The sequence below is a fragment of the Oncorhynchus kisutch genome, linkage group LG11 (assembly GCF_002021735.2).
Source record: "Oncorhynchus kisutch isolate 150728-3 linkage group LG11, Okis_V2, whole genome shotgun sequence".
Taxonomy (NCBI): Eukaryota; Metazoa; Chordata; class Actinopteri; order Salmoniformes; family Salmonidae; genus Oncorhynchus; species Oncorhynchus kisutch.
The window spans coordinates 29,460,237-29,484,602 of record NC_034184.2 but is presented as its reverse complement, the minus strand read 5'-3'; the positions used below and the strand labels follow the sequence as shown (position 1 = coordinate 29,484,602).

At 44.7% G+C, this 24,366-nt stretch overlaps 1 protein-coding gene across 2 annotated transcripts in view; it reads right to left on the bottom strand.

The window, feature by feature from the left end:
- Window positions 1–24,366, bottom strand: part of LOC109899776 (spectrin beta chain, non-erythrocytic 1) — a 121,523-nt gene that overhangs the window by 19,077 nt on the left and 78,080 nt on the right. For both annotated transcript variants that reach the window (XM_020495297.2, XM_020495296.2), the window contains 15 exons: window positions 18,930–19,021; window positions 12,591–12,787; window positions 11,617–11,729; window positions 11,279–11,466; window positions 10,513–10,630; window positions 9,951–10,109; window positions 9,320–9,622; window positions 8,957–9,110; window positions 7,831–8,701; window positions 6,868–7,005; window positions 6,011–6,767; window positions 3,350–3,552; window positions 2,955–3,045; window positions 2,548–2,694; window positions 1,789–2,052 (listed from right to left, as the gene is read on the bottom strand). In XM_020495297.2, coding sequence (XP_020350886.1) covers window positions 1,789–2,052; window positions 2,548–2,694; window positions 2,955–3,045; window positions 3,350–3,552; window positions 6,011–6,767; window positions 6,868–7,005; window positions 7,831–8,701; window positions 8,957–9,110; window positions 9,320–9,622; window positions 9,951–10,109; window positions 10,513–10,630; window positions 11,279–11,466; window positions 11,617–11,729; window positions 12,591–12,787; window positions 18,930–19,021 — 3,795 coding nt within the window. The remainder of the gene's footprint in view (window positions 1–1,788; window positions 2,053–2,547; window positions 2,695–2,954; window positions 3,046–3,349; window positions 3,553–6,010; window positions 6,768–6,867; window positions 7,006–7,830; window positions 8,702–8,956; window positions 9,111–9,319; window positions 9,623–9,950; window positions 10,110–10,512; window positions 10,631–11,278; window positions 11,467–11,616; window positions 11,730–12,590; window positions 12,788–18,929; window positions 19,022–24,366) is intronic.

Sequence of the window (24,366 nt, the reverse complement as noted above, 5' to 3'; positions counted from 1 at the left end):
CTTCTTTAAGGTTGCTGCCCCTATCATCGTAAAGCCTATCGCCAACCTTTTTAACTGGTCTCTCTTTTCTGGGGAGGTTCCCATTAATTGGAAGGCAGCCACAGTACGTCCTTTATTTAAAGGGGGAGCTCAAGCGATCCTAACTGTTATAGGCCTATTTCTATTTTGCCCTGTTTATCAAAAGTGTTGGAAAAACTTGTCACTAATCAACTGACTGGCTTTCTTGATTGTCTATTGTATTCTCTCGGCAATGCAATCTGGTTTCCGCTCAAGTTATGCAACCTTTAAGGTCTTCAATGATGTCACCATTGCCCTTGATTCTAAGCAATATTGTGCTGCTATTTTTATAAGCTTCTGATACGGTAGACCATTCCATTCTTGTGGGCTGGCTAAGGAGTATTGGTGTCTCTGAGTGGTCTTTGGCCTGGTTTGCTAACTACCTCAAAGAGTACAGTGTATAAAGTCAGAAAATCTGCTGTCTCAGTCACTGCCTGTCACCAAGGGAGTACCCCAAGGCTCAAACCTAGACCCCACGCTCTTCTCAATTCACATCAAGAACAAGCTCTCTCATCCATTTATATGCAGATGATACAGTCTTATACTCAGCTGGCCCCTCCCCGGATTTTGTGTTAAATGCTCTACAACAAAGCTTTCTTAGAGTCCAACAAGCTTTCTCTACCCTTAACCTTGTTCTGAACACCTCCAAAACAAAGGTCATGTGGTTTGGTAAGAAGAATGCCCCTCTTCCCACAAACCTCTGAGGGTTTAGAGCTTGAAGTAGTCACCTCATACATTTACTTGGGAGTATAGCTAGACAGTGCACTGTCCTTCTCTCAGCACATATCAAAGCTGCAGGCTAAAGTTAAATCTAGACTTGGTTTCCTCTATCGTAATCACTCCTCTTTCACCCCAGCTGCCAAACTAACCCTGATTCAGATGACTATCCAACCCATGCTAGATTACGGAGACATCATTTATAGATCGGCAGGTAAGGGTGCTCTCGAGCGGCTAGATGTTCTTTACCATTCGGCCATCAGATCTGCCACCAATATCCCTTATAGGACACATCACTGAACTCTATACTCCCATATAAACTGATCATATCTGTATACCCGTCTCAAGACCCACTGGTTGATGCTTATTTATAAAAACCCTCTTAGGCCTCACTCCTCCCCATCTGAGATATCTACTACAGCCCTCATTCTCCACATACAACACCTGTTCTGCCAGTCACATTCTGTTAAAGGTCTCCAAAGCACACACATCCCTGGGTCGCTCCTTTTTTCAGTTCGCTGCAGCTAGCGACTGGAACGAGCTACAACAAACACTCAAACTGGACAGTTTTATTTCAATATCTTCATTCAAATACTCAATCATGGACGCTCTTACTGACAGTTGTGGCTGCTTTGTATGAGTTATTGTTGTCTCTACCTTCTTGACCTTTGTGCTGTTGACTTTTCCCAATAATGTTTGTACCATGTTTTTGTGCTGCTATCATGTTGTGTTGCTACCATGTAGTTGTCATGTTGTGTTGCTCCCATGCTGTGTTGTCATGTTTTGCTGCCTTGTTATGCTGTTGTCTTAGGTCTCTCTTTATGTAGTGTTGTGTCTCTCTCGTTGTGATGTGTGTTTTGTCCTATATTTATATTGCATTTATTTTTTTAATCCCAGGCCCCCATCCCCGCAGGAGGCCTTTTGCCTTTTGGTAGGCCGTCATTGTAAGTAATCATTTGTTCTTAACTGACTTGCCTAGTTAAATAACTTACCTAAAAAATAAAAATACAATACCTGTTGTTTCTTGAGCAGGATGTTGACGCTGGTCAGATCTTTGCCGTAGTCGTCTGATTGGATTTGTCCATCCACTCCCACCAGCCACTTGTCCAGGTCGGCACAGCTCTGGGTGAACAGCTCGGCCTTGTTGGCGTCAAACAGACACTTGGCCTTAGTCTGGGTGGTGGACTCAAGGTCATCCCACATCTTATGGAGCGCTGCCAGCTTTTCCTTCACCATGGCCTCGGTCTCCGGCTTCTCAGCTATCAGCTGCATCCCGTCCTGGGATTGGGTTGGAGAAAACCATGTTAGGACAATATGGAGATAAATAGATCTACACTAATATCATTCAGAAAGGAAGACACTGGAAATTCTTCCAATCTGACCTGAGCAATGTGACTCTGCCCACAATCACTCATGTATACAAGCATCAATACTGAACTTTCAAACTACTAGTTCTAGTCTGCAGAGCTATTGCGCTGATTCTGTTGAAAGCTTGTTTTGAAATTAATTCCACTGAACACGAATATAATAATAGTCAACATGGTTGGTATGACTTAATCTGTCTGCATTTAGTACTAAAATATCCACAGCAGAGGGCTGTGCTCAACAGTCTGGAGTGTTTTGGGGGGCATAAGCATCTTTACACAGGGGAAAAACACCCACACACAAACGCACACAGAGCTTAAGGGCCACGCACACTCACGAAACATAAACAGGGAGAAGGCATGCAACGAACTGTCAAAAAGATCAGACACCCATCATTTAGTCACTGACCTTCTCGATCTTGTCCAGCCACTCCTTGTTGGACTGAAGCTCGGCCATGAAGGCCTGGTGTTTGAGCCATTTGCTGTGGAGGTTCCTGGCTTCGTCGTACGACATGTCCTGAGCCGTGAGCATCTTCTCATTGATCCACAGGGACAGCTGCACACACCAGAGAGCCAATCAGTGAGACAGACGGACACACAGACTCATCCACACAACCACAGCTTGGCACAATCCACAATTACTTATAAATTCCCCCTACAGTACTGTACTCTATAGAGCTGGTGGGAGGAATCAGTGGGTGTTCGGGTTTCCTTGTGTGGGAATGAATTGCGGGGGTAGCCCTAGCTGGCAGATATGGGTGTTGTTCAGTGGGGGGCGTGTTGTAAGGGTTTGGTAGAGGGCAGGTGGCAGCTAACCTCTTGGCAGTCCTGAAGGAACTTCTGCAGGTCTCTGTTATCCTTCAGCTTACAGAGAAGCTCACTGGCCGCCAAGCGGTTCTTCTGATGTCTACACAAACAGAAGGACAGGGGTTAACACGTGATGGATTTAGCACAGAGAGGTTACGGCTTGGAAACATATTTTTGTGTATTGGTTTAATTAATTAGACTCCTAGATGATGTTGTGCAAACCTGACAAGTGCTATACATACAATTTATTATATGCATGTAAATCAGTTTAATCTAAGCACATAACATCGCTGCCATAATTATCACTGGAGTAAAACACATTCACAAGATGGCTACCACAAAATCAGCCCCAGTTATCCAAATACAGAATAATTGTATAGCGCTTTTTACAAAGCATTCAATACCTCTCATCGATAGAGTCCACTTTCTCCTGGATGCGGTCAGCGTTGATGTTTTTGTCACTGACCAGTCTGCGTCCGGTGTCCACCACGGCATTGATCTTCTCCTCGTTGGCGTCCATGGTGGTCATGAAGTCCTCCTGCTTCTTAATGGCTCCCTCTGCCCCCTCCAGAGTCGTGGGCATCTCAGTATGGGCCAGCATGTACTCCTGCGAGACAGAGAGGAGGGCGAGAGGGAGGGTGGGAGAGAAGGAGAGGGTAGTAGAGGTGTTAGTGAGTGTGCCATTCGACACATGATCAAGAAGGTTACTCTCGTATACTGTAGCCTACTTGTAGCATAGTAACAGCTGACATGGTGTTTCTCTCAGAAATCTTTCTAGAGGACTGAGCCCACAGAGGGTGTGTGCGTCTGATTGGCTCTGATTTGAGTGGTGGTGCTGAACAGGGCAGTGATGTCCAGTCAGACAATGATCTGACTAATAGAGCCGTCTGCCTCTGTTAGCGTCGCAGTAATAATGAGAACGGGGTTCAATCCCTCGGCTAGACCACACAGGAACGCACACACACCCTGACACATGCACACACACACACACACACACTTTCTTTTTGAACCATTTGCATGAGAAGGAGGACATTATTTCACCAAAGTTGAGTAGACTCCAACAGTGTGATGCAATCGCTAGTCGCAGTATAAATCAAATCAAATGCTATTGGTCATATACATGTATTCAGCAAATGTTATTGCGGGTGTAGCGAAATGCTTGTGTTCCTAGCTCCAACAGTGTAGTAGTATCTAACAACTCACAACAATACACAAAGTTAAAAGTAAAATAATGGAATAAAGAAATATGTAAATATTAGGACATGCAATGACGGAGTGGCATTGACTAAAATACAGTATAAACATATGTGATGAATAAAGCAGTACGTAAACATTATTAAAATGACTAGTGTTCCATGTCTATGTACAGTATATAGGGCAGCAGCCTCTAAGGTTCCGGGATGAGTAGCCGGGTGATAGCCGGCTAGTGATGGCTATTTAACAGTCTGATGGCCTTGTGATAGAAGCTGTTTTTCAGTCTCTCATCCCAGCTTTGACGCACATGTACTGACCTCGCCTTCTGGATGATAGAGAGGTGAACAGGCCGTGGCTCGGGTGGTTGATGGCCTTGATGACCTTTCTGTGACATCAGGTGCTGTAGGTGGCCTGGAGGGCAGGCAGGCAGTGTGCCCCCGGTGATGCGTTAGGCAGACCCTACCACCCTCTGGAGAGCCCTGCGGTTGCGTGCGGTGCAGTTGCCGTACCAGGCGGTGGGTAATACAGCCCGCCAGGATGCTCTCAATTGTACATCTGTAAAAGTTTCTGAGGGTCTTAGGTGCCAAGCCAAATTTCTTCAGCCTCCTGAGGTTGAAGAGGCGCTATTGCGCCTTCTTCACCACACTGTCTGTGTGGGTGAACCATTTCAGATCGTCAGTGATGTGTACGCAGAGGATCTTGAGGCTTTCTACCTTCTCTACTTCGGTCCAGTTAATGTGGATAGGGGCGTTTTGTTGACGTTGACGGAGAGGTTAATTTCCTGCCACCACTCCGCCAGGGCCCTCACCTCCTCCCTGTAGGCTGGCGCGTCTTTGTTGGTAATCAGGTCTACTATAGTTGTGTCGTCTGCAAACTTGATGATTGAGTTGGAGGCGTGCGTGGCCACGCAGTCATGGCTGAACAGGGAGTACAGGAGGGGGCTGAGCCTGCACCCTTATGGGGCCCCTGTGTGGAGGATGGAGGTGCTGTTTCCTACCTTCACCACCTTTAGGCAGCCCATCAGGAAGTCCAGGACCCAGTTGCACAGGGCGGGGTTCAGACCCAGGGCCTCGAGCTTAATGATAAGCTTGGAGGGTTCTATAGTGTTGAAGGCTGAGCTGAGGGTGTCAGGTAAGGTGGAGGTGATTTGATCCTTGACTAGCCTCTCAAAGCACTTCATGATGACAGAAGTGAGTGCTACTGGGCTATAGTCATTTAGTTCAGTTACCTTTGCTGTCTTGCGTACAGGAACAATGGTGGACATCGTGAACAAGTGGGGAGAGCAGACTGGGATAGGGAAATATTGAATATGTCTGTAAATCCTGTAGCCAGCTGGTCTGTGCATGCTCTGAGGACGCGGCTAGGAATGCAGTCTGGGCCGGCAGCTTTGCGAGGGTTAAAACGCTTTAATGTTTTACTCACGCCGACCACAGAGAACGAGAGCCCACAGTCCGTGGGAGCGGGCCGCATCGGTGGCACTATGTTATCCTCAAAACGGGTGAAGGTGTTTAGCTTGTCTGGAAGCAAGACGTCGGTGTCCGTGACGTGGCTGGTTTTCCCTTTGTAGTCCGTGATTGTCTGTAGATCCTGCCATATAAGTCTCGTATCTGAGCCGTTGAATTGCAACTTCACTTTGTCTTTATACTGACATTTTGTCTGTTTGATTGCCGTACGGAGTGAATAACTACACTGTTTATATTCAATCATACTCCCAGTCACCTTGCCAGGGTTAAATGCGGTGGTACGTGCTTTCAGAAGTCTCCTTGGACACTGTGCCACCCAGTCTATCCAATATATTATTTTGCTTAGTTCTCACTAACATTGTTGTGAGCCAAATGGAGTCTGTACTGTGTAATGTAATGTGATGTTACCTGGTTGTTGAGGAAGGCTTCAGCCTGCTTGGTATCCCTGAGGAACAGCTGGTGGGCATGGGACTGGGACAGCAGGTTCTGACGGTTCTCCCACATCTTGTGCAGCTCGTTCCAGCCTGTGTCCAGGGCCTGCAGCCTCTGCCTCAGGAACATGTACTGGGCGTCCGTCTGGCCCTGGGTCACCATTTCCCCCATGTCCCTCATCTTCTGGTAGTCCACTTCATAGTTGCGGATCTCGTTCTTGATGCCCTCGTGCTGCGCCAGCAGCTTTTCGGCCTCCGTCAGTGTGTTGGGCATGTCTTCTGAAGCGATGGCCGTCTGGGTCTTGGACAGCCATGACTGGAAGTCATCCAGCTCCCGGAGGAACTGCTGCAGCTTGCTGGCCTCGCCCAGGGACTCCTCGCGGTTCTTCAGGGTGCCCTTCATCTCGTCCCACACTCCTGTGATCTCCCCCAGGCGACCCATGATGCCCTGGGCCTGGTCAGGGTGCTCGGCTGCAAGGTGCTCCCCCTCCTTCCCCAGTTCTCCTAGCTTGTCCTCGATGGCGGTCAGGTCACGCTCCATGCCGGTGAGCTTGCGCTGCAGGGCCATGACCCCGGCCAGGTCATTGCCCAGCTCCTGGGTGGACTCGATCACCTTGGTCTTCTCGCGGATCCACGACTTGGTCTCGTTACACTCCAGGTGGTAGTTCTGTACACCCAGAGCTGAGTTGAGGGAGTCTTTCTTCAGGTCAACTAGGTCACGGAACTGACTCCATCTAGAGAGATGTAGAAACACACACACAGTCAGGGAACACTACTTTCCCACTAGAGGTTAAGTGTAGTTGGTGTTGAGGTTGATGTAGGGTGTTACTATACCTGGTGTTGAGTTTGTCCTGTTGGGCTTTGATCTCCTTTTCACTGGGGTGACCACTGTGGATGAGTTGCCTAGCAATCTGGTTCACCACGGCAACGCGTGAGGCTTGGTTGTTCATCTCTGGCTCCAGACTTTCAAACCTGCGAGGGAAGAGGGGGTAGAAAAGGGGAAGGAAGAGGAGGAGGAGGATGATGGTGTAGAGAGGGGGAGTTAGAGAGGGAGAGGAGTAGAGGTAGAAACAGTAGAGGTGGTAGAGGGAATGAGTGTACTGTACATAAACATATGGAAACAATGTAATCTTAATGTAAATCCCGTTAACATGCTTTGTTTCCAGCTGAACTATAATGTCATGTTCCAGTTGCCAGTATATCACACAGAAGCTAAGCCCATGAAACAGGAGTCTGGGAATGATTCCATGCGGTGCACTGTGAGTAAACAGTGTGGAGGGGGAGAGAAGATTTCAGACCAAAGACACACATTGGAGTAAACAAGCATTGAACCGCTGTCCAAAACACTTAGCAAACTGAGTGCCTGTTTCTTCTCAGTGTGGGAAGACTTTAGAATGATTGGCTTTAAAACATTGTGGGCTCTGTTGTTAAGTGGAACGTGAATTATAGGAGTCTAGTTCCCACACGTTACACTAGCGTCCCACCCGTGCTTGCATAAAAAGTGTTAGTTTCACACATCCCTTTCACTGTGCTACATTCCAATGGCCAATCAAACCGCCGGGAGAACATTCATTTCATTCTAGCTGTCACAAACATACAAAGTTACTGCAAACATGATGGGAAATATTCTTACAACTCATTTTCTTTGCAAAGTGGTTTCACTGAGGGAGTTATATGTCTACACAGTCTGCCTCAAGAGAATGGGTTGTCCTAAAATGAAAACAGCAAATCTCCAAATATATCAACTGACATAATGCATCTGAACTGAATAAGCATGGTTAGGCTGGTTGTCTTTACCTGTGCTGAACGACTTCCAGATCCTCCAGTTTCTCGGGTATCTCCATACTGTTGAGCCACTGCTCCTTCTCATCGATCCACACCTCACAGGCATCCGCCTCGCTGAACATCTTGTAGAGGGCCAGGGCATCCTGTAGGGCCTGCTTCCTCAGCCGGGTCAGCTCAGCCACCTCCTTATAGCGCTCCTCGATGCCCGACAGGCGCCCCTGCACCTCCTCTGAGCCAGTCTGTTCCCCGGGCAGGGTTTTGGACTGCTCGTGCAGGGCGTCGATGACAGGTCGGTAGCCGGCAATCTCCTCAGCCACATCCTTGTGCTTCTTGACCAGGGCCTGGGTGGAGAACTCGTCGTGGCCCACGTCGGCACTGGACACAATGCGGAGAACATCCAGCATCCAGGCGTCAATGTCGTCGGCGTCAGCCTGGAACTGGTGCAGGTTGCAGGCCTCCTCCAGCCGGGCCTTCCTAACGGCAGAGAGCCTCTCCAAGGCCGCCCACTGCTCCTGGATGTCTTGGATGCGCTCACGGATCTTGTCGGCTCCGAAGTGGTCGGCGGCCACCAGCGCCTCTCCCTGCTTGATGGTCTGTTGCAGGTGGCCGGCGCGGCCGATCATCTCATCTTCGAAGGCGCGGTGCTGGCTTAGCAGACGCACGGTGCCCGTCAGATCCTTACCGCAGTCCTCCGAGGACAGGATCTGCTCTTTCTCACGGATCCAGCCCTCCTCCTCGGCCATCTCCCAGAAGAACTTCCAGAGACGACGGGACTCCTCCAGGCGGGCACAGCGATCAGCGGCCAGCTGGCTCAGCTCTGCGTAACAGAACTCCATGTGGGCCACTCGGTCCCGGATCACCTGGGGGTCACAGGGCTTGTAGCCTAAAGAGGGGACAGGAAAACATCACAATTATTAGCGCACTTGTATCATTTAAACTGAGAATACAGGCTTTAACTGACAAAGCTCAAGGACTTATTTTGCTGACAGGTGGCAGCATTGTCTTGGATTTTATAACAGGCTATACCCTTTCAGGATACAATTAATCTCACATCTCTTAGCCTACAGGTATCACCCACAGAGAGAGTATAATCACGTACCACCCAAAACCGACTGTAATCCCAGAACATGTTACTCACCCTCTGCATCAATGGCGAACTTCTGAGCGTTGTTGTTGACGGCTTTTACGCGGTCGGCCTGGATGGCAATATCAGCCTCCACCAGAGTGTGCTTCTGCAGCAGGTCCTCCACTCCCAGCAGGTGTTTCCCATAGTCCTGAGACAGCAGCAACATCTGAAGATACAGGACACATCTCCAGGGTCAGGAAGGCCACAGGTCACTGGGGTCAATAGTGGGTAATGTAACTAAGAAATAGGCAATAGCTCTTACATCACAAATATGTGAATGAGTAAGCTACTGTATCAAGACAATTCTTACCCCACCATCCAACCAAAGTCCCCAATCTATCCCTCCATCATCATCACCAACATCATCTTCCTCACCTTCATCTCATCCATCCAGTCCATGATGTAAAGCATCTCCTGGAAGACTCTCTGCAGGCCCAGGTTCATCTCCAGCCGGATGCGCCGGGCCTTCAGCAGCTCCAACAGGTACTCCCACAGACGCAGCACGTTGTCCTTCCTCGCTGTCACGCGCTTGATGTCATGGTAGTTCTCTGCCTCCAGCTCCTTGGCCACGGAGAGCACTGCCTGCACACGCTCCTCGTAGGCGCCGATGTCCGTCTCAATGGCCTCGTGCTTCTTGGTGGCAGCCTCCACCGCCTGCAGGTCGAAGCCAAAGTTGTCCTGAGGGAGGGTGGAAGAGGGGGAGAGAAAGAAGGAGTGAGGAGAGTTACAGGTTTGTATCTAACTGCTAAGCAGTGACATAATCTCCACCCAGTAGTTTGTTTTTAGAACTAGCAGGGATATTAAACGGGTCAAGATCATGAGGATGAATCCGGGGAGGGAAATGACTTCATTGTATATTACTCTGTATGACCACAAGGGAATGCTATGAACCAATAGAGTTAATGTAGACAATACAGTAGGAGTGGCGTCATCGTTAGTGTGTACCAATAGTGTGTGTGTATATCAATGAGCGTGCAGCATTAGTGTTTTCATGAGTGTATGTTACCTGTGAGACAAGCCGTTGGTTCTCACTCAGCCAGGTCTCTCTCATGGCTGCTTTGCGGTCAAAGCGGCGGGCCAGCTGCTCCAGTTTCTCCTGGCGAATCAGCTCCGTCCTTAGAGCCAGCTCCCTCTCATGCTCTGACTTCTCTAGCCTCTCCCAGGCCTGACACACACACACACACGATCGAGTAACAGTCACACAGGTGCCCGGTACAGAACTCTATGGACCTAATACATCTACCGAATTAAACCCGTTTTAACTTGTCTTATGGTCTTACCATATTGTCAAACAACTAAACCCACCTAGCAACTGCACCAACTAAATCCACCTAGCAACTAAATCCACCTAGCACAAAGCAAATTAAAGCTTCCTGTCATCAACTATACCAAACTAACAAAAACCATGTCTATCTATGAAATCTATTTTAACCCACTGTCGATGAGCTTACCGCCCTTAAACTGTCTGTCAATCACCTTAATCCATTCTAATTGAGGAACCACATATTGGGTTTCTGAGTGTATGTTTCGAGATAAGAGCCTGTTCTTTAAAGAGCAATAGGTCTCACCTTGTTGATGTCTGAGATGAGTTTTCCGTCCCGCGGGATGTAGACCTTCTGATTGTTGGCCCTCATCTTGCTCTGGATGGTGAAGAGGAGAACCTCCAGGTTGCCTTTCTCAGTGAACCTGACAGAAACAGAAACTATTTTACTTTTGAGCGTAAACCTTACAGAGGAGAGACTGAGTGGAATTTGGCTAATCTCCCTAATGGCTGGTGGCCTTTTGACTTTTGCGTTGAGCCATCCAGCTCCATCTGTCAACATAAAGACCAGCATTATTTTTTCTACCCGTAGTCCAAGGACCGTAGTCCACAGAGGGAGAGGTATTTTGTCAGCAGTAGGGGTGACATTGTTGCCTCTGTGGAAATGGTGTCAGAGTCCATTTCAACAGGCTGAAACATCTGTCTAAGCAAGCTTTACTTTTAGCCACTTCTCAGAATAAAAAAATGTCATTCTGAAAAAGCTCTGACAAATGCCGACACGAAGCTTGAATAAAGAAAGTGATACTAGCAAGAGCAGTGTGCCAAGAGGCATTAGTTCACCATGAATCTGATACAACTGTATATCAGTAATAGAATACACATCTAGAATCCTGACAGTTTCAGTTTAGTCCTTGGTGAGTCAATTCTGGGAATTGATACTGTAATGTTACAGTAAATTACAAGCTGCTGTGTGGAACATAGGTGGAGGATATGGTGTGAGACTTTTTAATTCCGCCATGTAAGTGTGTGTGTGTGTGTGTGTGTGTGTGTGTGTGTGTGTGTGTGTGACTCACTTGGGCGGCTTTTCAACGGTACGGTAGGTGTTGAAGGCCTGGAGCTGTTGCTGCACCCCCACTAGGGAGTTGGCAAACCTGCGGTTGTTGAGGATGATGATGGTCTGTTCAATCCATTCCAGGAGGTCAGAGGCCAGACTCTCATATTTCTGAATCATGTTATCAGTCTCAATGGCATTGTCCAGCACCTGGGAGATGAATGTGGTGAATCAGTATAACAGTACATACATTATATACTGATTACAGCTACATCGGTGAGAAAGTTCAAATATAAGGCCTTGTCATAATATAAGGCCTTGTGATCCAGGTTGTGGAAGATGCGAACTCTGACCCCTCACCTTCCCAATCCGTTTGCCCTCCACCTTCAGGGCCTTCATCTTGGAGAAGTAGTGGTAGTAGGTCACAACATAGGTGATGATGGACTTCTCATCAGGGTGGTCCACGCTGATATCTGTAGAGGTAACGAACACACACACACGCACATGCACACGCACACGCACAATAAGAGTCAGACATAAATGGCTTTGACAGCCCCATGTTTCCCTAATCTACAGACATCAACAGAGGGCTTGGCTTCCGCCCTGCTCTGCTGAGAAAAATTGAATTTATTTGAGGGAAAATTGATTTAGTAGCTATGTTTAGACGGAGGCGGTCGGGGAAGAGGGGCTGCTATGCTCGGAAGCGTTCTCATGCCTGCGTCTCTTTGTTCCCCATACTGCAGACCTCTGAGAAAGCATGCTGAGATCTCAGAACCACCGCTTACTAAATATTTAACACAGCCATTACTCTGCCACGCTTAAAAAGAAAGAGCTCCAGCGGTGAACATTGCCTTTCTGTTTGTACCCGTCACCCTCCAATAATGGGTCTGTCAGCCACCCGTTAAAGACGACCCAGAAGTAGCGGCCTGTCAAACTACACATGATGTGGTTTCTGTAAGTGTTGTACAGTAGTAACAGTTGTCAGGTTTCCATGTATTCATACCGGGATAATATGGCATTCTTTAAGGGCATAACTGAGTGTCAGGTGAAAATGTCTGGGTATAAATGTACTATCATAATGGCATAAAGCACTGGCAGATGCACGAGAGGCAGGACTAGAGTACAGTATGCTTCAGCAGCGTAAGCACCTCCTCCAGCCTCCTACTGTTCTGTACACTGTATGTGTTGTTTTCACCAGACTATGGAATTCCAGGACTATGTAAAACAGTACAGATGAGTATATTCAGAGTATGTAATGCATAATGAAGTATGTGCGTGTTCACGTTTCCATGCGTGTGTGCTTGTGTGTTTGCATGCGTGTACTCTGTACTAACCCTCTACGTCCAGTAGCTTGTGGAGGCCCAGGTGTTGCTCTGCCAGGTTGAAGGCATTCTGCAGGTTGTGGTGGGCATTTGATTTTTTCAGCTTGTCAAAGTCTATCAGGTCAGGTCTGTGTTTGTGGAGGATGGCGTTGAAAGCCATGCCATCCCTCCAGCTGGTGCTGAAGTTGTGAATGTTTACGTTGGGATATCTGGAAAACAGACAGAACACATAGGTTAGGGAAATAGAGCTCGCCAGCTTGAAGTCCTAAGAAACCTAAATGAGTTACCTCTGGTTCGTTCAGCCATTCCTATGGGGGGAAAGAATAGAGTTTTGGGATAAACGCCGAAAAATAAGGTCTGAGGTTAACATAGATTTAGGAGATCTTATACGTTTTGTTCTAGGAGATAATATCAGCCAGTTAACATGACCTTATGAATTATGAGGACTTATGTGCTTTGTGATTTTTAAAGTTTATTACATAAATGCTTCAAAATTCACAAAAAGTTACGTTAGCCGATCTCATAGAAGAAAACATATACACTGAACAAAAACATAAACGCAACATGTAAAGTGTCGGTCCCGTGCTTTATGAACTGAAATAAAAGATCCCAGAAATCGTCCATATGCACAAAAATATTATTTGTCTAAAATTTTTACATCCCTGTTAGTGAGCATTTCTCCTTTGCCAAGATAATCCATCCACCTGACAAGTGTGGCATATCATGAAGTTAATTAAACAGCATGATCATTACACAGATGCACCTTGTGGTAGAGACAATAAAAGGCCACTCTAAAATGTGCAGTTTGTCACAACACAATACCACAGATGTCTCAAGTTGAGGGAGCATGCAATTGGCATGCTTACTGCAGGAATGTCCACCAAAGCTGTTGCCAGAGAATTTAATGTTTATTTCTCTCCAATAAGTCGCCTCCAAAGTAATTTTAAAGAATTTGGCAGTATGTTCTACTGGCTTCACAACCACGTGTAACCACGCCAGCCCAGGACCTCCACATCCGGCTTCTTCACATGTGGGATCATCTGATGGGGTGCTGAGGAGTATTTCTGTCTGTAATAAAGCCCTTTTGTGGGGAAAAACTCATTCTGATTGGCTGGGCCTGGCTCCCCAGTGGGTGGCCTATGCCCTCCCAGGCACACTCATGGCTGCGCCTCTGCCCAGACATGTGAAATCTATAGATAAGGGCCTAATTTATTTATTTAAATTGACTAATTTCCTTAAATGAACTGTAACTCAGTAAAATCTTTGAAATTGTTGCATAAATATTTTTGGTACAGGATAAGATCTGAGAAGCCTGAGTTTATCACAGACCTTACTCTCGCATTTATCCAAAAACCCTACAGAAACTCCATGCATTTGCCCATAGACTTTGGGCAACGAACCATGGAGTTAGTGCCAACAAAAATATGCCATTACTATTGCTCTCTATGTTGCTTGTGTATGAGCCCACTGTTGACTAAACGACAAACTCACATTGTCCGTTAACATAAGTCTTTGATGGCAATTTGGAGAGACCTTTGTTGTTCTTCAATCATCTAATAATAATCAAATCAAATCTCCTGCATCCAACTCCCTCATCAATGAAACAGATGGCTTTTGAAAATGTGTTCCACCTTCCTACCGTATGTTCCAAATAAGTTTCAACTGACACCAAACACAATGCCTTTCTTTATTAAGCATCTGTTTAACTAAAGTGATTTTACCCTGATGTGTCATGTTCTATTTGAAGCTGGGCATTAGCAGTGTTAGCTTTGTTAATGAGTGAATTGACTTATTCAGCATGTAGCCCGGGGGCTGTTAGTGCTGCTGATGTTTTAAACAGCCTGACATTTAGGCCGTGATGTCTGATGTGACACCCTCGTGTGATTTCAGAGTCGTTCCATGTCATTTGAGCAAGCCATGACACCCACCATCTCAGATTGTTCTGAAATGGTTTCTATAGTTATACTGGCATTCCTGAAACATTATTTTGTTCTCTGAGAAATTAAGCTAATTTATTGCACCCAAATAGGCCATTTTAATTTATAGGATTCAGATCATATTCAATAGTTATCCCAGTCTATAAGACATGAGGAATCCCCCAAAATTGTCAAACGCTACCTACGGACCACCCACACCCATTGCCAATCCCACCCCAGCAAACAATCTACTGTATCGGTTCTCTATGTTTGACAAGTAGTATGAAGCGTCAGCTTGGAGTATTGCTTCTCCATACTATATAATGTATTACCTGTGAATCTGGTGATGCTTTTTCCCCCCTGTTCAGAGAAATTAGTTATTGAAGTCCCTTGCATTATTTACCTTAAAATAGTGAGAAAGTACCAGGGTTTGACCACTAGATGCTGCTGTTCTTGATATACCGCCACAATCTTTTATACATTTTCCTGCTTTCTTGTGTGTCATAACATATCCTTTGCAATCTTTGGGAGAAAACCAATAGATTCGACTCATGATGAAAATACATTGTGTGGTCATCCTAACAATTCAGGTCATTGTCTAGTCCTCTATGAAAGCAAATCAGTTTGTCAGGAAATGGCCCTGTTGCGTGTGGTTTATTCCCTTCAAAAAAGGTCTATATTAGTTACTATTGGACCATTCATGGTGAACAAGCAAACTACAAGGCTACATCAAGTTCTAATGGTTCCAATATTATGGTCTCTAATGGTCTTCAATGGTAAAAACCAGAGGTGTTGACTTGAGTCACGTGACAGATTTTGTGACTTGAGACATGACTTGGCTAAAAGAAAAAACACTTGCCACTTGACTTTGTCTTCAGCATCTATGACTCATGACTTATCTTGGACTTGAACTGCATAACCCGAGACTTGATTTGTCATCTTGTGCACTATGTAAGCATTTCTGTCCTTTATATATTACACGGAGTGCTGTAGGTTCTGTGCGTTCTGTTCTGTGTCTTGACCAATCAGATTCACGGAAATTACAGGTCTAGGAAAGCGTGTGCTGCTCCACTGACCTCCGGTATTTATTTAGCAAAGGTGATAACACATCACTCCCGACATACACAAGCAAGAACTCTTCACAGAAATGTTGCAGCTGCCCTACACCTAAACTGTATGCAAGAAAACAAGTCGATTTCTCAGTCTGATCAACTAGGCTACTGAGAACTACTGCAGCTGCATAGGCTACAGCCAATGCGCCCTGTAACGTCTTGCCCTCTGGCCAGGGTAAACAAAATGGTAATGTTCTGTAGCCAATTTATAGCCCATTTATTTGTGTTAGGAGAAAATGTGATCAAATTTGGTTTAGGCTATATTCAATCTAGGGCTGGCTGGCTAGGCCGACAAAAACACAATACTGATTATATAAACACACTGAATTACTTTTGAATTGCAGTTGCATAGGCCTATATGATGCAAAACTGCATAAAGAAAGCTCAGCCCTGTGAGCTCAGCCCACCAATTGCAGTGGTTGTGTCTGTGTAAAGGAAAGTGTCATTTTAAAATATAATTCATATTAACAAGTACAAGGCTGCTGCAGTTTGACAGGGTTTTCATCCTCCCTAGGGCCAGGAGTTTTCCAGAATTTCTTTAAAACCACGTGACCTGTTTAGAACATATCTGTATACCTAGGCAACAGGTAGCCTAGTAGTTAAGAGCGTTAGGCCATTAACTGAAAGGTCAATGGTTGAATCCCTGAGCTGACTAGGTGAAAATATCTGCAGATGTGCCCTTGAGCAAGGCACTTAACCTGAATTGCTCCCACTCCCATCATTGCCCTTATAAATACCTTTTTACAACTACAAATGAATCACTGTCAGACCATATAGGGTCCTGATTTATACTTGGTTAGGTTTTCAGATTAGGAAAGGCTCCGGACACCAGGGAAAACACATTTCCCCACCACTTTGGGGCCTGTGGTGCCACCTCTGCATCAGGGCATCATCGGTCCTAAAAATCGTTACATTCCTTTTTCAAAGACTATGTGGGGGGCTGCCATGCAATTATTTTATGAGAGTTGTCACAAAATTTGAGTCCCTAGAGATAGCGCTTTTAGAAAGCGGCCACTTGGACTATTCAAGGAGAGTTGGGTTGAAGCATTAGGTTGCTAAGAGAATGACAAACTGAATTGATTTGATGGATGACTGACTTGATGACCACACTATTTATTTTCATAAACAGCCAAATCTAATGAGCCAAATCTATCTATTTAATAAACACAAGAGACCAGCAGAATGGATAAAACAGTGTGAGAGTAGCAAGAACAGCAGCATCTAGTGGTCAATACCTGGTACTTTCACACTATGTTATGGTAAATAATGCAAGCAACAACAATTGCATATTTTTCTGAACGGGGGGGAACCATCACAAGATTCACAGGCAATACATTTCATAGTATGGGGAGAAGCAATACTCCAAGCCACAGCTTCATACTACTTGTCAAACACTGCTAATGTATATTGGTTGTTGGGGAGGGATTGGCATGGGGTGTGGGAGGTCCGTGGTTGGCTTTTGACCATTATTGGGGGGATTCCTCATGTCTTACTCATTGGTAGGAACAAGTTTGGTCCAAATCGGATGTTGGTTACTATATTTATTGAATATTATCTGACTGGAAACAGCAGAGGGAACACCCCCCTATCCACATCGATGGAACAGTAGTGGAGAGGGTAGTAAGTTTTAAAGTTCCTCGGTGTACACATCACAGACAAACTGAATTGGTCCACCCACACAGACAGCATCGTGAAGAAGGCTTGTCACCAAAAGCACTCAAACTTCTACAGATGCACAATCGAGAGCATCCTGTCGGGCTGTATCACCGCCTGGTACGGCAACTGCTCCGCCCACAACCGTAAGGCTCTCCAGAGGGTAGTGAGGTCTGCACAACGCATCACCGGGGGCAAACTACCTGCCCTCCAGGACACCTACACCACCCGATGTCACAGGAAGGCCATAAAGATCATCAAGGACATCAACCACCCGAGCCACTGCCTGTTCACCCCGCTATCGTCCAGAAGGCGAGGTCAGTACAGGTGCATCAAAGCTGGGACAGAGAGACTGAAAAACCGCTTCTATCTCAAGGCCATCAGACTGTTAAACAGCCACCACTAACATTGAGTGGCTGCTGCCAACACACTGACTCAACTCCAGCCACTTTAATAATGGGAATTGATGTAAAATATATCACTAGCCACTTTAAAACAATGCTACTTAATATAATGTTTACATAAATAATGTAGGGTATCTCATATGTATACGTATATACTGTACTCTATATCATCTACTGCATCTTTATGTAATACATGTATCACTAGCTACTTTAAACTATGCCACTTTGTTTACATACTCATCTCATATGTATATACTGTACTCGATACCATCTACTGCATCTTGCCTATGCCGCTCTGTACCATCACTCATTCATATATCTTTATGTACATATTCTTTATCCCTTTACACATGTGTATAAGGTAGTAGTTTTGGAATTGTTAGCTAGATTACTCGTTGGGTATTACTGCATTGTCGGAACTAGAAGCACAAGCATTTCGCTACACTCGCATTAACATCTGCTAACCATGTGTATGTGACAAATAAAATGTGATTTGATTTGTGCACGGGGGCATTGTCATGCTGAAACAGGAAAGGGCCTTCCCCAAACTGATGCCACAAAGTTGGAACCCTTGATGATGTTGATATTTTCTATCACAAATTGAGGACCATAATCTGTTGACCAGACGGATGTTCCAGAAAAACTGATTATTGAGTTTGCTCAAATTCTGATATGACAGATCTGGCTAACTCAGAATTTAGAGTTCCAGAAAGAGAGCTTGACATTGAGCCTGATCAGACACCATGGCAATGAATGCTCTGAAGCAAACTTGTTACCACCTAGGTTAACTTGATTTTAGCCTGTCCTGGTGGATAAAGACAGGGATTCTCCGCCAATCAGATTCTTGTCCAACACCATGACTGGTCCCTTTACGGAAAATCAAAAATGGTTTGCTGTGCATTACAAATGGCACGAATTACTGGACCTCGAATAGATCCTTTAGATCATTCTGAAGATCTTACTTTGTTATCTTTAAAACATTTTTTTTTACAATCAATCAAGTATCTGGTCAACTTAACCTGTAGCAATGTAACCCAACCCAGTTTCCCTTTGACCGCTATACAAATGCTGTGTATTGCTTTGCGATTTTTTTGCAACTGGAAGAAATCCCAGACTCACTTTTCTGGTTAAGAGAAGCCGGATATGTTCAGGGAATCCTGAATTTGTTAAACCATCTTTCTGGAAACCCCCCCAGGATGTTTCTGCAAACTTTGTGCTATAGTAGAATACAGTAGGCATCAGGCTGGTGGTGGTGTAGACACTAACCCTGCGGTCTTCATCTGGCACCAGAGCAGCAGAGCATCTTTAGCCGACTTCTTCTCCTTGTTATCCTCAGTCTCCACTCTGATGTCCTGGATCTGTGAAGCACATATCAAAGAATACGGTCACAACGCCAGCCATCAGCAGGACCCAAAGACTGATACAACCACTATTCACTCTCTCACACACACACACACACACACACACACACACACACACACAAACACCACTTAGCACTTTCTTGATATACAAATGTAACCCTCTGGTTACTTTTTAATTTTTTAACCGGGACTAACAGGTATTATTTACTGTGTGCTGACATTGTTGCATGTTGGTCATATTTGGGAGACTGACCGGTTGCTAGGCAACAGTGTGAAACGTGCGAGAGAAGACTCATGAAAACTACAAGCTATCAACATTTGCTAAATAGTTGTTTCAAGCAGTTTATAGTTGTGTAACTCGCTCATCAGTGCAAATGAAAGTAGTATACAGTTGACGTCAGAAGTTTATATACACCTTAGCCAAATACATTTAAGCTCAGTTTTTCACAATTCCTGACATTTAATCCAAGTAAAAATTCCCCGTTTTAGGTCAGTTAGGTTCACCACTTTATTTTAAGAATGTGAAATGTCAGAATAATAGTAGAGAGAATGATGTATTTCCTCGTATTTCTTTCATCACATTCCCAGTGGGTCAGAAGCTTACATACACTCAATTAGTATTTGGTAGCATTGCCTTTAAATTGTTTAACTTGGGTCAAACGTTTTGGTTAGCCTTCCACAAGCTTCCCACAATAAGTTGGGTGAATTTTGGCCCATTCCTCCTGACAGATCAGATTTGGAAGACCCATTTGCGACCAAGTTTAACTGATGTCTTGAGATGTTGCTTCAATATATCCAATTTTCCTTCCTCATGGAGCCATCTATTTTGTGAAGTGCACCAGTCCCTCCTACAGCAAAGCACCCCCACAACATGATGCTGCCACCCCTGTGCTTCACGGTTGAGATGGTGTTCTTCGGCTTGCAACCCCCCCCCCCCCCCTCCCTCCAAACATAAGGATGGTCATTATGGCCAAACAGTTATATTTTTGTTTCATCAGACCAGAGGACATTTCTCCTAAAAGTACGATCTTTGTCCCCATGTGCAGTTGCAAAATGTAGTCTGGCATTTTTAAAGCGGTTTTGGAGCAGTGGCTTCTTCCTTGCCGAGCGGCCTTTCAGGTTATGTCGACATAGGACTCGTTTTACTGTGGATGTAGATACTTTTGTACCGGTTTCCTCCAGCATCTTCACAAGGTCCTTTGCTGTTGTTCTGGGATTGATTTGCACTTTTTGCACCAAAGTACCTTCATCTCTAGGAGACAGAAGGTGTCTCCTTCCTGAGCGGTATGACGGCTGTGTGGTCCCATGGTGTTTATACTTACGTACTATTGTTTGTACAGATGAACGTGGTACCTTCAGGAGTTTGGAAATTGCTCCCAAGGATGAACAAGACTTGTGGAGGTCCACAATTTTTTTTCTGAGGTCTTGGCTGATTTCTACTGATTTTCCCATGATGTCAAGCAAAGAGGCACCGAGTTTGAAGGTAGGCCTTGAAATACATCCACACCTCCAATTGCCTCAAATTATGTAAATTAGCCTATCAGAAGCTTCTAAAGCCATGACGGAATTTTCCTGAATTTTCCAAGCTGTTTAAAGGCACAGTCAACTTAGTGTAGGTAAACTTCTGACCCACTGGAATTGTGATACAGTGAATTATAAGTGAAATAACCTGTCTGTAAACAATTGTTGGAAACATTACTTGTGTCACACACAAATTAGATGTCCTAACCGACTTGCCAAAACTATAGTTTGCGCACAAGACATTTGTGGAGTGGTTGAAAAACAGGTTTTAATGACTCTAACCTAAGTGTATGTAAACGTCTGACTTCAACAGTATATGATGAATATTTAGGTTGAGCGTCCCCGATCACAGTGAGGATAGTGAGGGATTTAGTGCTTGTACTTGTGGAAAGCCTCTCGCTAAATAGTAGAAAGCAGATTATTCAGTCGACGTTCCTATCGGACCTAGACTACATCATCTATATGAACAGCTGCCACTTCATTAAAGCCATCAGATGCAGTTTATCATAGCGCACTGTGCTTTATTACGGGTGACCATTTTTGTACTCGTCACTGCATTCTCTACCAGAAAGTTGTTTGACCCTCTGATGTCACACAGGTTGATACATAGCTATGTTTCCATTTAAAAAGCTCTTTTACAAAAAGTCCCACTGTACTTAACATCATTACTAAACTTTAGACATACGAGTTCCCACACCCGGTCTCAGGGATGGCTAACTCTGTCAATTCCTTTGATCTCTATGGAGTTAGGTAAATCAGCTTTTAGTTTTCTTGCACCTTATTTGTGGAACAATCTTAACTTATTTAACATTTGATATTCTGGTGCCTCTATTACTGATGAATGTGTTTCTCTTTCTGCTCACATTTTGATGTGTATTTTCTGTCATTTGTCATTCAGTGCTCATCTGTAAGAGACGTTGGTCTCAGTAAGACTCCCTGACAAAATAAAGGTTAAATAAAATAAATACAAAATATAAACTGTCTCTGACTGAGAGGATCAACTGTAAACAGGCTCCACTTTCTGCCTCTCGACCGTACTCGCTTGTTTTTAGACATTTTTGCAAATATATTGAAAATGAAATACCTCATTTACATAAGTATTCACACCCCTGATATTTTAGAATCACATGTTGCAGCAAATACAGCTGTGAGTCTTTTTGAGTAACCTGGATAGTGCATCATTTACACATTATTACAAAAATTATTCAAGTACTGTCAAGTTGATTGTTGATCATTGCTAGACAGTGATTTTCATGTCTTGCCATAGATCTTCAAGACGATTTAAGTTAAAGCTGTAACTAGGCCACTCAGGAACATTCAATGTCGTCTAAGCAACTCCAGTGTATATTTGGCCTTGTGTTTAGGTTATTGTCATGCTGAAAGGCACTTTTGTCTCCCAGTGTCTGTTTGAAAGCAGACGGAACCAGGTTTCCCTCTAGAATTTTGCCTGTGCTTAGCTCTATTCCGTTTATTTTTATCCCCACCAAAAAAACTCCCTAGTCCTTGCCGATGACAAGCATACCCATGACATGATGCAGCAACCACCATGCTTGAAAATATGAAGAGTAATAACTACGTGATGTGTTGTGCTGGATTTGCCCCAAAAATAATGCTTTGTATTCAGAACATAAAGTTGATTTATTTTGCAGTTTTACTTTAGTGCCTTATTGCAAACATTTTATTTTGTACAGGCTTCCTTCTTTTCACTATGTCATTTAGGTTTGTACTGTGGAGTAATTACAATGTTGTTGATCCATCTTCAGCTTTCTCCTACCACAGCCATTAAACTATAAACTGTTTTTAAAGTCACCATTGTCACCAGCCTTCCTCTTCGGCAACTGAGTTAGGAAGGACGCCTGTATCTTTGTAGTAACTGGGTGTATTGATACACCATCCAAAGTCTAATGAATAACTTCACCATGCTCAAATGGATATTGAATGTCTGCTTTTGTTTTACCCATTTACCAATAGGTGCCCTTCTTTGTGAGGCATTGGAAAACCTCCCTGGACTTTGTGGTTAAATCTGTTTTTGAAATTCACTGCTTGACTGAGGGACCTTACACATAATTGTATGTCTGTGGTACAGAGATGAGGTAGTCATTCAAAAATCCTGTTAAACACTATTATTGCATAACTTGTTTAGGCGTGCCATAACAAAGGGGTTGAATACTTATTGACTCAAGACATTTAAGATTTTTATTTTGTATTAATTTGTAAAGAAATCTAAAAACAATTCCACTTTGACATTATGGGATATTGTGTGTTGGCCAGTGTCACAAAATCTAAATGTAATCCATTTTAAATTCAGGCTGTAGCACAACAATATGTGGAAAAAGTCAAGGGATGTGGATACTTTCTGAAGGCACTGTATTATATTTCCTACTGGGTAAACTAAATATTCTTCAGGGTTTATTACCTACTAGGTGGAAGCACTGGACCATTTTATTTATGGTTAGGCCCACCCAGTCCACACACTCATTTTCACATGCTGCCTGCTTACAGACCACATAATTTATTATTGCCACACACCTAGATACTACTGTAGGTCCAAACTGACATGAACTCCAGTACCTCAGAAGAGAGGGCTACAAATGGAGGCACTGCTGAGATGGTTAACAGGAGATCCTGAGATAATGGATGAGCAACGATTAAACAACAGGACTGTACATGAAGGCAGTGCAGTGAACAGTGAATATAAAACATTGAAAAGACTATCCCCCTATCAGAAGGCCAACTATTAGTGGCGATATCAAGCCATTTGGGAACCCTCTCATTTTAACAGCGAGTTCCAATTGCTGAGAGGGAAAGAGAATGGAGATTAATATGGAAAAGCTGAAACAGTGGAAGGACAATGATCCTATCAGGGAATGAATGGTTATGGGAGTGGAGAAGGAGCATCAGATATTGAAGGGGCTTTGGATGCCTTCGAGTTGTTTGGGTTGCTTAAACTGAAAAACTGTATGCAACATCCTCAAACCAAGTGGGCCAGTGTTTTAGTTAAGACATTTGTGGACCTCACTGCATAGTGTGTGCCAACTCTGGTTGAAGATGAAGAAAAGGGCATCAACTGGCAGTTGATCTGTCTAGGAAATGTAGCTCCTCCCTCTCCTGAGCAAATACCCACCACTAATTTCCCCCCATGTCAGCACCCCGTAGTAAAAACAAACTACAGGCCTTCATGGTGAGTAAGTGGATCTCAGATAGCAAGCTGAATAACCTTGTCAAACCCCAAGCCACAGCCTCAAGACCTGAATACATAATTGAAGCCATGGGGAAGGTTCTGAAGGAAGCTATGACATCTCACTACGAGGCCAGTCCGTACAGAAGACTGCAGACTTTCAATGGCACGGTGTAAATGCCCTTTGGGGAAGAGGACATGGATGGAACAAGTAAACCAGATGTTGCCTGAGTGGCAATACTCCAACCAGGAGAAGAGAAAGAGACTCATCAAGAGTTTCAAGGCCCCTGCTCTGAGTGTGGCTACAGCGCTAAGAGCTAACCACAAAAATGCATTGGTAGAGGACTAATTGAACATACTGGAGCACACATACGGCACAGCAGAGTCAGGGGAGCACCTCTACTACAAGTTTGAGGGCCTGCGACAGAAACCTGGAGAGAAGATCTCTGATTTCCTCCTTTGACTAGAGAAGTGATCACAGAAGGTCAGAGTGAAAAGAGGCATTGATGAGTCCAGGGTCGACGTCGCACAAGTTAACCAGATCATCAAGGGAGTGATGTACAACACTGATATCCTGGTGCATCTTCAACAGAGAGAGAAGAGAGAGGCCTCCTACATTTCCAGTTCGACTGCAAAAGCTGAG